General features: G+C 39.5%; 1 protein-coding gene across 1 annotated transcript in view; it reads left to right on the top strand.

Annotated features, from left to right (window-relative positions):
* The window catches only part of VPS13B (vacuolar protein sorting 13 homolog B), an 886,671-nt gene that overhangs the window by 546,455 nt on the left and 322,011 nt on the right, over positions 1–18,205 (top strand). The window contains exons 26-30 of the mRNA XM_075825953.1: positions 2,999–3,167; positions 3,260–3,374; positions 13,664–13,805; positions 15,675–16,089; positions 16,825–16,936. Of these exons, the coding sequence (XP_075682068.1) occupies positions 2,999–3,167; positions 3,260–3,374; positions 13,664–13,805; positions 15,675–16,089; positions 16,825–16,936 (953 nt within the window). The remainder of the gene's footprint in view (positions 1–2,998; positions 3,168–3,259; positions 3,375–13,663; positions 13,806–15,674; positions 16,090–16,824; positions 16,937–18,205) is intronic.

Genomic DNA, 18,205 nt, shown 5'->3' with positions numbered 1-18,205 from the left:
TTTTTTTCTCAGCAGATCCATTTCCAGACAGATTCCAATGATATCAGATATGTTTTTGCATACAAAGAAAATGACCACTATTTTAATGACATTTCTCTTAATTGCGGGCAGTACAGTTTCAGAAGCTGCTTAGCAATAACATAACTAATGATTTATGATCTCCGCTGTTACAATTGCCTGTGACCTTTTCTGCTTTACTGACACTCAACTAGTTAATAGTTCCCACTCCTTTGTCTTTTATGTTGAACTTTTCCAAGTGGCATCTTTTAAGTATGTTTATTCCAGTCTTTAACATTGTAATTGCTTTAAAAGTATACAGCGCTTACCAGTCTGGTGCGAGCGTTTCGGCAGACCACCCGTGCTGCCATGTGAATATTATAGCACTTCATGTGGTCAGGGGGTAGAGGTAGGAATACAGCTACAATAGTGCTGCATCACAATCCAGTTTATCACCCTGAGTGACATCAGTAAATACATTGTAGTGTTTTTTATACTCCAAGTGTCGGCTTAGTATACACAATTTAGAACTAGATAATTAGGCTGAATGACTTAGGTAAATACAAGGTTGTTTTAGTTTCTAACCAGGTGTCTATAGTATATACATAATCTAGGTGAAGGTTACAGTTATCCATCAGCTCTTTCTATAGGATTTGTATGAAGACGTAGAGAAATAGAATTACATTTTAGTTTTTCATTTAATGTACCATCAGCAAATATCAGCAAAATTCTACAAACCTGACAAGGAGGAAATGCAAAGAAGTAAAAAAAAAAAAATGTATGATGCTGCAATTTATGGAAAAGCATAAAATGAATTACAATTTCAGCGGAATAGGAATTTATTTGTGGGGGATACCATTAAACTCCGCGATATGAGTTAAAGGGGTTTTCCAAGTTCACACCCCGCCCCAAAAAAAAATTTCCTCTAGTGTAACCAACATAAGAATATTTGTATGAATAAAAATGGGGAATTACCGATACTATTGTTTTCATTGTTTGGAGCATGCTTGTTTACTCCGCTTCATGCTGAGACTACATGTCCCAAAATGACTGGCACGCTCTAAGCAGCGTGCATTAGGCTCCTCCCTCTCTTTGACTAGCTCAAATGGATAGTACAGCGGGGAACGCGCATTCACGCATCCTTAGGGCTGGGCAATTATTAAAAACTTTTTCCCATTTTCTCCCTAAAGTAATGTAAAAAAGGAAACATAATTGGTATCGCTGCATCCGTAAAAGTACAAACAATTATAATACAACTTTGTATAGCCCACCCGGTCAACACCGTAAAAAATAAATAAATTAAGACGCCAGAATTGCTGTTTTTGGGTCAGCTTAACGACACAAAATATGGAATAAAAAGTCAACAAAAAGATTGTATGTTCCCCAAACTGGTACCAATAAAAACGACCGCTCGCCCCCACACTGTTTCTTTGTTATGGCTCTCAGAATATGGCAACTCAAAACAATGTGGTTTTTGTTACAAGAGTAGTACATCTCAAAAAAAACAATATAAATTTGGTATCGCCGTAATCATATTGACCCGCAGAATAAAGTTAACATGTCATTTTTACCACACCGTGAATTCGTAAACACAATGGAGGAATACATCCATACGGCTGAATGAGGTGAATTGCGACCATAAAAAAGGTTCTATTTGTTCGTGAGTTGCGTAAACAGCGTAACTCGCTAAGCTACGCTTTTTCCGTAAGCTCCATAGAACTTAATGGTAGTTACGGAAACGGAGTAGCTTGCATGCTACGCTGCTTCTGTAACTGCCATTCACTACTATGGGAGTTAGGGAAACCGCGTAGCTCCGCAAGTTACGCTGTCTTCGTAACTCACGACCAAATAGAACCTTTTTTATGGTTGAATTCACCTCATTCAGCCGCAACACTGAGTTTATGGGGCCCCGTGCTGGAGATAGGTGAGGGTCCCAGTGGTGGATATATCCTGTGGATATATCATAAATGTCTCTTATGGGAAAACTCCTTTAAAGAGGCTCTGTCACCAGATTTTGCAACCCCTATCTGCTATTGCAGCAGATAGGCGCTGCAATGTAGATAAGAGTAACGTTTTTATTTTTAAAAAACGAGCATTTTTGGCCAAGTTATGACCATTTTTGTAGTTATGCAAATGAGGCTTGCAAAAGTCCAAGTGGGTGTGTTTAAAAGTAAAAGTCCAAGTGGGCGTGTATTATGTGCGTACATCGGGGCGTTTTTAATACTTTTACTAGCTAGGCGCTCTGAAGAGAAGTATCATCCACTTCTCTTCAGAACGCCCAGCTTTTGGCAGTGCAGATCTGTGACGTCACTCACAGGTCCTGCATCGTGTCGGCCACATCGGCACCAGAGGCTACAGTTGATTCTGCAGCAGCATCAGCGTTTGCAGGTAAGTAGCGACTTACCTGCTAACGCCGATGCTGCTGCAGAATCAACTGTAGCCTCTGGTGCCGATGTGGCCGACACGATGCAGGACCTGTGAGTGACGTCACAGATCTGCACTGCCAGAAGCTGGGCATTCTGAAGAGAAGTGGATGATACTTCTCTTCAGAGCGCCTAGCTAGTAAAAGTATTAAAAACGCCCCGATGTAGGCACATAATACACGCCCACTTGGACTTTTACTTTTAAACACACCCACTTGGACTTTTGCAAGCCTCATTTGCATAACTACAAAAATGGTCATAACTTGGCCAAAAAGGCTCGTTTTTTAAAAATAAAAACGTTACTGTAATCTACATTGCAGCGCCTATCTGCTGCAATAGCAGATAGGGGTTGCAAAATCTGGTGACAGAGCCTCTTTAAGTTTTGTTATCCTTTCCTGTTCTCCGGTTCTATAATAAAATGGAAAAGAAACTGTCGGCTTGGAGGATCCCTATTCTTTAATTCACTACCATTCAATTACCATCCAAGCTACTCACATTTTAGATATGGCTTATACCAATTGTCTTTGGGCCTGTAACGTTATATACACTATTATACAATTGCTTCTTTTTTTCTACAGGGTGATTCCTTACAAGCTGCAGAATCCCCATTTTCCGACTCTATTACCCTAGAGCAAACAACAAGTAACATTGGGGTGTCAAGTGGCCGAGTCAGTCTGTGGATGCAGTGGATGTTACCCAAAATTACCGTAAAGCTTTTTGCTTCTGACCCTACGTGTAAAGGCACAAGTATGACTCTTCATGTTACAGTAGCACGTCACACGTTACCCCCGTCTGTCACCAGCTCCTTCATTGTCTAACCTGAACATTGTGTTCCGCAGAGCTCTGTGTTGTCAGCGAGCTGGAAGACCTCAATGCTTCCGTGGATGTCCAGGATGTCTACACGAAAGTCAAGTGCAAGATTGAAAGCTTCAACATTGACCATTACAGGAGCAGGTAACACAAGGGGATGGTTTATGGCTGTCAAATGTCTTTTTTTTCCCATTCACATGAGTGTATTTCATGTGTGTATTAGTTCTGGATTTGGAAGGTGCTGAATTCCGTCCCGGCAGCTATTCATACATTATATAGCTAACATTTCACTTATGCGACATGTTCTCCTATTGCCCGTATTGGTACAGTATTAAGTCATTGCAGCTTCTAATAACCCTTCTTCTTTTCCTTTGATATCTCCAAATATGTTGATATTTTTGACGATCAGTAAGATTCCTTTAATCTGGCATCAATGGTACATGATAGGTGCCTGTTTATCAGTTTTTCAGGATTATTGGATGGACATAGAAAAGTATAAGGGAAGAAAGATCAAAGTTAAATGTTATTGCACCATCTCCTGTTATAATTTTGTATAGTTATAATTTTTTTGGTTAGGGGTCCACGGTGGTATGGAATTGCTTGTGAATCATAGTAAAAAGGCTTCTTTGACTTCAATTGCACAATTGTGACCGTCTCAAAATTTCGGACATGGTCTGGAAAACTATTGAAGTTATGCCGCGACTGCAATTTTCATGCTCAATTTTTTTTGCTGTTGAGCCCAAACTTAACCCCTTCCTGCACATCATACCAAATATTTGCATCATAAGCGGGAGATAATTCCTACATTCTGACATACATATATATCAGGATTAGGGTCAGACATAACGCCTAGGCAGCAGGTTCAGCTGCTGCACAGGGGCCCAGAGAGGAGGGTCCACCCCAGCCAGAGAGCAGTAACTTCTCACAATTATCTATGGCAGTACTGCTAAGCTGGTAGGTAAAAGTTTTAAAGTTTTCCTTGTAGCCATGGGGATTAGAGCGTGGCTTAGTGGATAAATGGGTGGTGCTTAACAGGGTTGGTGGGCAGAAACGGTGCCATGGGCCGAATGTGATGCAAATGAGGGTTAGAATGTCTTTCCTGCAAAAAACAAGCGGGTAATTACAGTATTATTGCAATGTTATTGAAGTGTTTGGGTGATGGGAGTTTGAGTGAAATGTGTATGAGAGAAATATGCACTTTGATAGATGAGTGTTTGGAAAGTATCTAATGTATGAGTGAAGTGTCCGTCATGTACAGAGTGTGAGCGATGTGTGTCATGCACATAATGTTAGTATGTGGCATGTACTGTATATATTGGGGCAGATTTACTAATACTGTCTAACTTTTAGACAGTGTGAATTAAGACAAGGCAGTCAGATAATGCACCAACTTTATCAAAGTGGTTCACACTGTAAATGGGATGACTATAGGCTGTGAGTATATGCCCGCCTACACATACACACATACATACACACATACATACACACATACATACATACATACATACATACATACATACATACACACACACACATACATACACGCACGCACACGCATATACACATACACACACATACATACATACATACACACGCACGCACACACACGCACACACACATGCATATACACATACACACACACATACATGCATATACACATACATACATACATACATACATACACACATACACACATACATACATATATTCACACACACTCACTGTGGGACGTTTCACTCCGTACCAACACCAATACCCTTGACCCATGTCTTGAGGTCACAATGTATGATAAATGGTTTGCATCTAGCGAGACATGTTTGACACTATTGTCTTCCTTATACAACCTCTTGTTTGGCTTAGTTTCTGACAGTTTTTAATGTAATATAATATAATGTGTGAGTGAGTGAGTGAAATGTATGTGGCATGTATATAAGGTGTGAGTCACATGTATGCAGCATTTATATAATGTGTGAGTCACGTATATACAGCATGTATATAATGTGTGAATGACATGTATGCTGCATGTATATAATGTGTGAGTGACGTGCCATGTATATAATGTGTGAGTGACATGTATATAATGTGTGAATGACGTGTATGCAGCATTTATATAATGTGTGAGTGCCATGTATATAATGTGTGAGTGCCATGTATACTGCATGTATATAATGTGTGAGTGACATGTATATAATGTGTGAGTGCCATGTATACTGCATGTATATATTGTGAGAGTGAAATGTATGTGCCATGTATATAATGTGTGAGTGACATGTATGTGCCATGTATATAATATGAGTTACATGTATCTGCCATGTATATAATGTGTGAGTGACATGTTTGTTGCGTGTATATAATGTGTGAGTGACATGTATGTGCCATGTATATAATGTGTACGTGCCATGTATATAATGTGTGAGTGCCATGTATATAATGTGTGAGTGCCATGTATATAATGTGTGAGTGCCATGTATATAATGTGTGAGTGACGTGTCATATGATGTGTGTCATGTGTATGCTGCATGTATATAATGTGTGTGTGACATGTGTGCGGCATGTATATATGTGAGTGGTGTGCATACAGCAGGTGTACAATGCGTGCGGCAGGTGTTTGGCGTATATAATGTGTGGGTGACGTGTGCCGCGTGTATGTAGTGTGTGGGTAATGTGTCTGCAACATATATTTAATGCGTGAGTGACAGGTATCCTGTGTAATGTGTGAGTGGGATACATGTACAATGAGTAAGTATATGTGGTATATGTCTAATGTGTGCCTTGTGCACAACAAATGTCCTGTGTGTGTGTGTGTGTGTGTGTGTGTGTGTGTGTGTGTTCAGGAGGTGTCTGATGTGTAACTGACATGTATATAGTATGAATTGTGTAGCTTGGTGGTTTTTGAAGGGAGGGGGCCCAGACAATCTTCTTGCACAGTGGCCCTATACTGTCAGTATCGGGCCCTGATCAAGATGATCCTACAGGCATAGAAGTTGTCCTTGTGGGATATCCAGCAGGAGGGCAGCTGTGATTGACAGCTACCCTCGATACTAACCTGGCTTTTTAACTCCTAAAACACAGCGATCCATGTGCTGGCAAAGGGATGAGGCTTTATTTGTCATTTGGGCTGATGGTTTTATACGGAAAGACCTGGACCCAGCAAAGACCCTCCAGGATTATCCAGTATTAATGCCTTTGGTATGCCTGTGCATTTTCAATGCACAGGTAATAATGTAATTAACATATAGTAAACAAAAAAATTGATGTAAAATTCTCTTAATGGGACTAAATAAAAGCTTTTATTAAAGAAAGATAAAAAATAAAATCCACATATTCAGTATCCCCTCGTAACGAGCCATATAATAAGGCTATCATTTATACTAAGGTAAACGATGAACGGAGTAAAAAGGAAAAAAATGCATGGTCATAGTAAAAAAATTATATCAATTGTACATTAATTTATATATACGCTCAACATTTTACCCCTAAAAAATCTACACAAGGCCTCAAAAAGCTACGTAGTTTTGAAGATAAAAATGTTATGGTTGACAAAATGAGGGGGGGGGGGCAAAAAAACGATTAAAATAAAATCCCTTGAATTTAAAACAGGAACTTCTAACATTTCAGCAAATACTTGCATTCCCTATGAAATATCAATTCTGGAACATCTTTGCTTAGAACTCTGCATTGTGCCATTTCTCTGTTGTTGCTCCTGGAAATGTATGAATTTAGTGACAACTGCTCTTTAATATTCTTCTTGTCATAGAGCGTGTCCCAACACAGTCACTCTGTCAGCACTGATTGGACAATGTCCGTGTTTAGGGACACGCTCTTTAGACAATCAATATCTCGATCAGTTTGGGTCCAACTCCTGGCGCTCCCGCTGATCAGCTATTTTGAAAGGGCTGCGGTGCTTGTACGAGCGCTGCTTCCCTTTCATTCCTTACCTGCTGGTACTGCGAATAGCCAACATACTTGTAACGGCAGTTCACAGCATTACAGCCAAGTAAATTGGAGAAGACTGTAATACTGTGTACCGCTGCTACAAGTGTGTCGGCGATTCACAGTACGAGCAGTGACAGTAATTAAGGGAAAGCAAAACTCATAGGAGTGTTGCGGCTTGTTAAAAACAGCTGATTGGCTGGGGGTTGCCAGTAGTCGGACCTCCACCGATTTAGATATTGATGGCCTATCTTGAGGATAGGCCGTCAATTTCTTATAACTGGACAACCCCTTTAAGGACTAAATTGTCTCGGTCCTTAAGGGGTTAATTACAGAAATGTCCTAATTTATTCTCTTTGCTCAATCCTTGTGAAATTCCACATTACTTTGTAGCTTGTAACAAATGACTGGATTATCAGATGCCAGATTAAAGAAATTTGTCTACATTTTTAAAATTCAATGTCCTGGACCACCACGTCTAAAATGGGTAGACTTTGGCCTGGGCTTTGTTTTTTTTATAGCACTGATAAACGTAGCAGATACATGTGAAGATGGAGATTGCTACAATGTGTCCAGTAGTCTATGATATAATCATGCAGCCAGTTCTGACTTGGATATTAGAATATCTGTATAACAATCACGGAGATCTAGCCAATGCGTCTGGTTACTTTTAAAGGGGCTATTCTGGAATAGACCAAATATTCTGCTTTTCTTTCTCTTTATTAACTATACCACTTTTATACATTGCCTGTGTCTGGTATTGCAGGACAGCCCCAATTACATCATGGGGGTAAATTGCAATACCGGTCACGGCCTATGAACAAGAGTGGAGCTGTTTTTGTGAAAAAGAAAATATAAAGCAGACTTTTTTTTTCTTCTTAATCCCCGACAACCCATTTAACATGGTTTTTTCCTTAAAGTGCCCTGTAAAGTGTCTTGTTGGAGGAGAGCTTTAATACATAGCATCTTGGCTGCCTTGAGTTGCATTGAGCTCCACAACCTGTTAATTAGAAACTAGTGCTGGTCCTGTTTCCCATTATCCGCTTGTTATTTGACATCATAAATTGATTTTAAGACGGGAGTAATCCAGTTTCCTGAAAACAACTTTTGCTCATCCTTCCTGCTAATGTGTTCCTAATTCTCCATGTGTTGCTGGTTCTGCAATGTGTATTCAACCAAGATACTGGATTAAATGATGAATGCTCTTGTTTACAATGTGTAATGCTGCCTGACAGTTGAGGTGGTGAAGAGGAAGGGGGGAGCAATCTTCCTATTTTTAGCTTCTAATGGTTTTCATTTTCATCGATCAAACATTACAGACATGGGTAACACTGTGTTTATTCCAGGCCAGGTGAAAGCTGGCAAACAGGCGATTTTCTCGGAATATTCCTACAATGCAAAGAGAAAAATGTGGTGAGGCTATTGTAGTCACGGAGTTATTTATCAAAATGATAGCCTAAAATCTGTGTAATTCGTTAACCCTAACAATATGATTTCAAGAATCACTTTCTAAGGTCTGTTCACCATTTGGAAACCATTTTACAGTTCAGACTGTGTTCACACTAGGGTTGTTGCCTGTCTGTCCAGATTGGCAAAAACAGTGTAGTCTGCAGAGCTACTCTTGCCAACAAAAATACCAGAATCTAAATGGAAACCTGACAGACTCCATTATAGGTCAGTGGGGTCCATCAGGATCCATTGTCAAATTTATCCAGAATAGCAGTCATGGATCCATTATAAACAGAAGCTAAAATAACACATATATGCATAGAGATTTACATATAGAATTAATCCACATAAAAAGTCACTTTGTATGTTCCATTATTCATCCTGTATTGATATTGCTTTATGGGTCAGAGTTGCAATTCTGCTGGCATCAGAGCTGAAATCTCCCAGCACTCCTTGCTGTTTTAGTGTCTCTATATCAACAGATTGATCTGGGGGTTTGCATTTTGGGAAAGGGTAGACTCTTCACCACGCAAAGTACACTGCATTAGAAGAACTAAGCTCATCCGTCAAGGATGTGTCTGTTGGCAAGCTTGTCGTCTGACTGCAATTCTGTACTATAATACTATCCGCACCGAATCAGTACAAAATAAGTAATACAATGTATTTACAAATTGACTTTGAAATGTGTGAGATATATATATACACACACACACACACACACACACACACACACACACACACACACACACACACACAGTACTGTGCAAAAGTTCTAGGCAGTTGTGGAAAAATGCTGCAACGTAAGAATGCTTTCAAAAATAGAAGTTTTAATAGTTTTTTTTAATCAATTAACAAAATCCAAAGATAATGAACAGAAGAAAAATCTAAATCAAATCAATATTTGGTGTGACCACCCTTTGCTTTCAAAGCAGCATCAATTCTTCCAGGTAGGGCTGGGCAATTAATTGAACAAAACAAAAACAAAATTCAGCAAGTTTTTTTTCCCCAGTTTGAACTGTATCTGCTTCTTCAGGACGCAGATACAGTTGAATCCAATGGTAGAGAGGGGACCGTAAGGACCCTGCTCTACCATTCACTATGTACTGCCAGATTTGAGACAGTGACTTCATCATGCCTGTCTGCACCGAGCTGCACAGACAGGAGGAGCAGAGGGATTTCCTACGCACGTCGTTGGAACGGGGTTAGGTAAGTATGTATATTATTATTTTTATCAGGTACTATTGGGGCTGTGTGGGGGAATTATAGAGCATGGGGGCAGTTATAAGGCATTATACTGTGTGGCGGCAGCTATAGGGGCATTATACTGTGTGGAGAGCAGTTATAGGGGCATTATACTGTGTAGGGGCAGCTATGGGGACATTATATTGTGTGGGGGGCATTATACTGTGTGAGGGCAGCTGTAGGGGCATTATACTGTAGGGAGGGAAGTTATAGGGGCATTATACTGTGTGGATGGCAGTAATGGGGGGCATTATATTGTGTGGGGAGCACTATGGGGATGTGTCAGGGGGTATATTATATACAGTAGTATACAGCAGGCTCAGGGGATAAATATTCAGTGGCGTAGCATGTATATAGGGAGCGTGGCATGCAAAAAGGGGTGTGACCTAAATAATCTTTCATTAATCATAATCAAGGTTACATGTTCAATTAATCGTGATTTTTATTTAGGTCCGAATTGCCCAGCCCTACTTTTAGGTAGACTTGCACACAATTTTTGAAAAAACTTGGCAAGGAGGTTGTTTCAAACATCTTGGAGAACTAACCACAGATCTTCTGTGGATGTCGCTTCCTCAAATCCTTCTGTCACTTCATGTAATCCCAGACAGACTCGATGATGCTGAGATCAGGGCTCTGTGAGGGCCATATCAACAATTCCAGCGCTCCTTGTTCTCCTTTACACTGAAGATAGTTCTTAATGACATTGGCTGTATGTTTGTGGTTGTCTTCCAGCTTCAGAATAAATTCGGAGCCAATTAGACGCCTCCCTGATAGTAATGCATGATGGATAAGTATCTGCCTGCATTTCTCAGCATTGAGGACACCATTAATCCTGACCAAATCCCCAACTCTATTTGCTGAAATGCAGCCCCAAACTTGCAAGGAACCTTCACCATGCCTCACTGTTGCCTGCAGACATTCATTTTTGTACAGCTCTCCAGCCCTTCGGTGAACATACTGCCTTCTGTTACAGCCAAAATTTTGACTCATCAGACCAGAACACCTGCTGCCATTTTTCTGCACCCAAGTTGCTATGCTTTCATGCATAGTTGAGTCGCTTGGCCTTGTTTCCATGTTGAAGGTATGGCTTTTTGGGCGCAATTCTTCCATGAGGACCACTTCTGGACTGACTTCTCTGAACAGTAGATGGATGTAACTGGTTCCCACTGGTTTCTGCCAGTTCTGAGCTGATGGCACAGCTTTACATCTTCCTATTTCGAAGGGAAGTAAGCATGGTATGTCTTTGATCTACTGCACTAAGTTTCCTTGGCCTACCACTGCGTCTACGTTCCTCAACATTTCCCGTTTCTTTGTGCTTCAATAGAGCTTGGACAGCACATCTTGAAACCCCAGTCTGCTTTGAAATCTTTGCCTGGGATAGACCTTGCTGATGCAGTATAACTACACTGTGTCTTGTTCTTATGCGAAGATTTGCCATGGTGGACGTGGGACATGAAACAGTCTTCCACAACCTCACCTTTGTAGGTGAGTTTGGCTGTTCCTCACCCAGTTTTAAGCCACCCACACAGCTGTTTCTGTTACAGTTAATGACTGTGTTTCAACCTACATATGGAAATGATGATTATTATCACCTGTTTTGTATAATTGGTTAATAATACACCTGACTATAATCCTTCAAAATCCATGACTTTGTGCAAGTGTACCTAGAAGAATTGATGCTGTTTTGAAGGGAAAGGTTGGTCACAACAAATATTGATTTAATTAGGTTTCTCTTCTGTTCATTTTGTATCGGGTTACTTGATTAAAAAAAACTATTAACACTTCTATTTTTGAAAGCATCCTTACTTTGCTTAATTTCCACGGCTGCCTAAAACTTTAGCACAGTAATGTGTGCCTGTATGTATATATATATGTATACATACATGCATACACTGTTTAATGGTGTTTGCAGGTCAACCCAAGTTTTATTATTGTTCCATTTTCAAGTGGTTGTCTTCCTTTAGGTAATTTTGATTTATTGACTTGCTTTTACTTTTACATTTTTGTGCTATTCAGATTTATTTTACAATCATAAAGTAGATTTTGTGGAGCATTTTGTGTCTAATCCATGGACACAGAAAACTAACCACTCTGCTTTTTGATATTAATACACCGTATATAAGCATTATGAGAATGTTATGTGGAAGACAATGATTTAAAGTCATCTAAAGGCAGACAACTCATTCAAGAACATTATAGACCTTTAGTTCATTCTTGGAATCATACACCACGAGCCTAATCAAGCTTCTAGATAAATCTACAACTATTAAAAAATCAGCTGCCCCCTTGATCTCTTTATATGCTTGTAATCTCTGGTTGAGCAGTGGTGGTCTACACATGCTGGATTGCTGAACATCGGGTACATTTGAGCACATATTTCAAGTAGAGTTGTATTCCCGATAAGTAAATCTATACAAGGTATTTATATTTCACAAGTTCGTCATTGTATAAAAGGATAAATTCAATTAGTGCTGATAATACATTGTTGCCTGAAGATCAATATATGCTTTTTGCATTGTCCACGCCATTCTCCTGCTGTCAAGTTTTCATTCAAATAGCCATAGTTTCCAAGCAGTTCTTCTTTGAACTGTACATTAAAGGTGATGTCTACTTTAGGCAAACCCCTGTAAAACTAGCCTAATTTGGTTTGTTGTATTAAAGCGTGCCTCCAGCGACCCAATTAAAAACTTCTTAGATTATACATCTCGTTGTTTAAATTCAGGTTTCTAATCTGGAATGGAAAAAATAAAAATAAATGCTGTTTAGCAGTTTCATTATCTTGCAGGCTAAACACTTTATTCATTTCAATATAGAGCAGAGTAGGAGGAGACTTGAATTACTGCATTACTTTATTTCCCCCCTGCTTATTTTGTCTGTATGGATAGATCGATGGAAATATATAGTTAGATAGATTGATCGATCAATAGAGCTAAAATAACTTCACTATCTAACTCAAACTGGGATTTACAAGGTTGTAGAGAGAACTTGGTAGTTAATAAAGTCTTGGGATTACTGCAGCCTCTGCACTGATTCAAGCAATGTGTAGGAGTGTACCAACACGGTAGGGGGGTAATGTGAGCTGCCAGGCTTGTATATATAGTGACTGGTGACTGAGCTGTAGCTCCACTATATCTGTTACATGTCCGACAATGATCACAACTTCCTCTTAGTGGATTAGGAAGGAGATCTCTGCAGCACAAACAAGACTCCACAATGGTAGTGTGAATGAGAAACGAAGAGCTCGTTGAAGTTTTAGTTTTTTACTGGAGATACGCTTTAAAAGACACTATAGCTGGGCCAAGAATGTTCAGTTCAGACATCTTTTTTTAATATGAATGGAAATTTTTAAGTAGGAGAAAACTTCACACTTCTCTTTCGGCTTCAAATGAGTATGTTTTGAAATAAGACTTTTTCAAAACAATCATATTGATTTTCATGCATCTGATTTGTCAGTGTTGAGAGACATTATCCTTTAAGTTGATGATCTGGTCAGCGAGATAAATAATTTTGCTCTTTAGTTGGATTTACTTTTCCATTATACGTATTCTATACAATAGAACATCGTTCTGGAGTCTGGTCTAGTAGGTCACTAGAGACGACAATATAGCAATGCCCTACATGCATTTTAATTTTATAAACACTATTGGGTCAATTCAATGTAAGACTTTCTCCATTGTGTATACGAGTGTATTACTGATTATTGCAGCCCAGCAGGTGTCAAAATTATTATGGCAAAAACACAAATATCCATTGGCTACATATATTGCATTTGTTCTGTCTTTTCTCAATCTTCTTTTCAATTCTTTAAGCCTCGTTGAAAACTGTTGGTGTCTGGGACAGTATGGCGGTGTGTTCCTTTCTTGTACCGACAAGCTGAACAGACGCACCACATTGGTTCGACCCGTCAGCAAGCAGGACCCTTTCAGTAACTTTTCTGGCTTCTTCCCTTCTGTAAGAAATCATTTTTGTAAATTTTTTGTATTTAAAGAAATTCCATCAACTCTGATTTATTTTTTGGTGTTTTTTCTTATTAGATCTTATTTTTTGGCTTCGGCCAGCGTGGTGTGAATATCAGTATATGTGGTTGATGGAACTTCTTACGCGGAGTACACACATAGATATGATCTATCCGCATAGTCGGTTTCCATGAATGCTACAAGATACCAAAAATTTTGTTATTTTTTGGGTTGCACTATGAGATGGTTTCCCAATTTGCATGCCTTTTTAACATTGTCCATAATGGAGAGCTGTAATCCCTGTAAATTCAGATCCTCAGGGTTTCTGCAGATAAGTAAATTTAATAGGATATAGTTATTTGTGTCTTCTTCTTTGTCCTCTTGGACTCTGCCAGTACAAGTGTCTGTCAGGAATTGATCATACCTTTATTTGTGTACTCCGCTTTCCGTGTGATGGGTTTTAATCAATGTATCTTGATAAATTAATGCCTTAATAAGTTTACCATAAGACCTCACCAGCTGCTCAACAACTGCTGAAATCCCTTTGTATGGTCTCCAATGATAAGGCTTTGTTTAGAATTTGATATATTTTGCGTATGATTCTATTTTACAGTTTTTTTCTAAGAGCAATGATATTTGTGTATCTACTTTATACTGTAGCTGTAGCTGTGTTACAAAGCGAATATCCTGCTAATGTTTAATAATTTTACAGAAAAGATTATAAGACGGCTTTACATTTTTCTAAAAAATGTTGTTAATTATTAGCTTTTGGTAATTAATTATTATTATAAAGAATATTCAGATTAAAGGAATTATTCAATTTCTGAAAAACAATGTATAAGCCATATTCTGAAATGACTATAGTAGGCACCAAGGTTTAAAGAGGCATCAGGGGCAGATTTTCTGAGTTTCCGGGGAACTGAAGCAGTGCCTAATGGAGCCACCACTTCTTAAGTCAACAACATTTGCTTTGTTTGAGACAGTCATCAGTCTTCCCTTTATTCTTTAAAACCCATTAATTAGACAAGTGGTATACCCCTTAAATATTATAATTTTTTTAACACATACGAAATAAATGATACAATTTGCCCTTTAATTTTATATACTGTTTACCTCTACATGATGTCTAATTTACATGTCTAAAAATCCATTTGCACCAACCATACATGTAAGTTCTCTGTAGGACTTTATTTAGTATATATAATATATTTGACTGATCCTGCATAAAGCCTGAAAAAAGCAGGATCTTTTTAGCCAGACATTTAATTTAGATTTATGTGGCAGGTCTTCTTACTATAGCACTGCTCCACAGTAATGGCCATTTTTTCAATGTATGGAAAATTCATCAACATCAGACCCTTTATTTGTATAATAATTGATCCACCTAAGCCATTCAGAACTAGAAAGGGAACAAACCCCTAAAGGGGTAAATCTGGATTAGATCAAAACGGTTAGCACCACTCCTGTACATGGGCTGTGCTTGGAGCTGTACTTCAGTTCATACCCATTCACTTGAATGTAGATGAACTGCAATACCAGACACCGTTCTGCAATAGTGGTGCTTTCTTCTAATCCGGGACAACCCTTTTAAATGTGTTGTTCATTCTAGACCATTTCCTTTTAATATATTTTTTATTTTTATTTTGCATTAGTTATAGAATGATAGAAAATATAGCCAGTCTAAGGCCTCATGGACAATAAGCACAATACGGAACTGTATTTCACACTATCTTGCGGTCACTATTGTTCCGCAATGGGTCCTGTATATAGGCACTGATACAGATCCCAAATACACCCGTGTGCATGAGGCCTTACTATTGTTTAACCTTTAACTGTTCAGTTAATATCTCCTTTTCTGATGCAGACCACAGCGAAGCTGTTAGAGAGCTCCCACCAGCAGCATGGATTTCTTTCTCTAACTTACACCAAAGCGGTGACCCGAAATGTCCGTCACAAGTTGACCACTAGAAGTGACAGGAGTTCTCGTAGCTTTCAAAAGCTCTCAGAAGGCTCAACAGACGGTTCCCCTCACTTCCTTCATGAGATCTTAATCTCAGCACAAGCTTTTGACGTTGTCGTCTTCTTCCCTTTGCTTCATGCAATTTCCACTATTTTTGATGTCACGAGACCACACAGCCAAAAAGAAAAGCACAAATCTCCTGGACAACCCATGAGATCCCACACATTGACCTCACGCAATTTACCTCTTATTTATATCAACACCAGCATCATCAGAGTCTTTGTTCCTAAAGCTGAAGAGAAGCAGCATCATTTAGGAGGTATGTACAAACTTTCTATCAATTCTTGTTTGTTTTTGGTTTGCTTTAACCAAGACGTTAATACGAAAGAGGCAGCCCATGTGACTGCTTCTGCTGCCCATGATAAGAGGGGCCCAGCTCATCTTGATCCCATATACTTTACTTTTGTGTAATGAGAACCTTTCCAGAGGACTTCCCTCTCCAGGGGAACTTCAGGAAGTGGATAATTGGCCCAACAGTCGTGGTAAGGGCATATAAGACGAGATAAACACCAGGCCCTTCTATCCTGGGTGACTAAACCCAACACTATAAGGGGACCCATTTTGATCTTTGCTACGAGGCCCCCTCTTTGCATGTTAGAGACTGTAATTTAAAAAATAAGGCATGCTTTTATTGATATGTGTAGCTGAAATAGAGCTTATCTTTTATTTTTGGTCCAATTCATGTATTTTTTTTCCAATTTCTTCCCTATGTATTTCGGCCAACCCCTGGATAGAAGCTCCAAACAATAAAATGTCTATTACTTTTTTTGACCATGAAAACCAGTTTATAGGTGCAGCACCACGCCACAACACAAGTATTGTTTCTAAACTGTGCTGTTGACCGTTGCAAGATCCGTGTCTGTGTTTCATCTCAAAGAAGCAAGTTTGGGGAGGGCTTGGACTCCCATAATGTCTGTGTAGTTATCTAGAACTTAATTAATTGTGCTTTGAATTAAGCCAAACAAGTCTCTCACACTGTTTAATTTTCCATCAGCAAACCAGAATATCAGTGAAGATACCTTGGTGTTAAAGATTGCCTCTGTGTCCATGGCTCCGCAAGCAGACAACCCTCTTAGCCGGAGTGTCTTGAGAAAGGATATTTATCAGTAAGTAAAGTTCAAATACATTTTAGATATAACAAATCTATTACAAAACCCATTTTACACTGCTCAGTGAACAGCTAGAATTCAGGGCAAGACCTCTATGAGCATATGTTTTAAAATGTTGTAATTTGTGTGCCAGTGCAATTCCCAGACTGAGAGCAGTATGGTGGTGCATGTATAAAGAAACAGAACACCTCCAAATAGCCACAGTGCGTAAAATCTCAGCAGCTAGATTAATTAAATAAGGTAATTAGTTAAAGAGGCTCTGTCACCAGATTTTGCAACCCCTATCTGCTATTGCAGCAGATAGGCGCTGCAATGTAGATTACATTAACGTTTTTATTTTAAAAAAACGAGCATTTTTGGCCAAGTTATGACCATTTTTGTATTTATGCAAATGAGGCTTGCAAAAGTCCAAGTGGGCGTGTTTAAAGTAAAAGTCCAAGTGGGCGTGTATTATGTGCGTACATCGGGGCGTTTTTACTACTTTTACTAGCTGGGCGTTCTGACGAGAAGTATCATCCACTTCTCTTCAGAACGCCCAGCTTCTGGCAGTGCAGACACAGCCGTGTTCTCGAGAGATCACGCTGTGACGTCACTCACTTCCTGCCCCAGGTCCTGCATCGTGTCGGCCACATCGGCACCAGAGGCTACAGTTGATTCTGCAGCAGCATCAGCGTTTGCAGGTAAGTAGCTACATCGACTTACCTGCAAACGCCAATGCTGCTGCAGAATCAACTGTAGCCTCTGGTGCCGATGTGTCCTCGCTCGTCCGACACGATGCAGGACCTGTGAGTGACGTCACAGCGTGATCTCTGGAGAACACGGCTGTGTCTGCACTGCCAGAAGCTGGGCGTTCTGAAGAGAAGCGGATGATACTTCTCGTCAGAACGCCCAGCTAGTAAAAGTAGAAAAAACGCCCCGATGTACGCACATAATACACGCCCACTTGGACTTTTACTTTAAACACACCCACTTGGACTTTTGCAAGCCTCATTTGCATAAATACAAAAATGGTCATAACTTTGCCAAAAATGCTCGTTTTTTTAAAATAAAAACGTTACTGTAATCTACATTGCAGCGCCTATCTGCTGCAATAGCAGATAGGGGTTGAAAATCTGGTGACAGAGCCTCTTTAAGTAATGATTTCTACTTTACAAAATCTGCTTAAAGGGGTTACCCACTTTGGACAATCCTTTGTTGTTAAAAGGATTACCTGACAGTCAGCTGTACATTGGGTGTCCATCCTCTTGGACCCCCAGTGATCACCTG

Source organism: Rhinoderma darwinii, chromosome 5 (genome assembly GCF_050947455.1).
Source record: "Rhinoderma darwinii isolate aRhiDar2 chromosome 5, aRhiDar2.hap1, whole genome shotgun sequence".
NCBI classification, from domain to species: Eukaryota; Metazoa; Chordata; class Amphibia; order Anura; family Rhinodermatidae; genus Rhinoderma; species Rhinoderma darwinii.
Note: the sequence above shows the minus strand (reverse complement) of the source record. Positions and strands in the feature narration are given on the sequence as shown.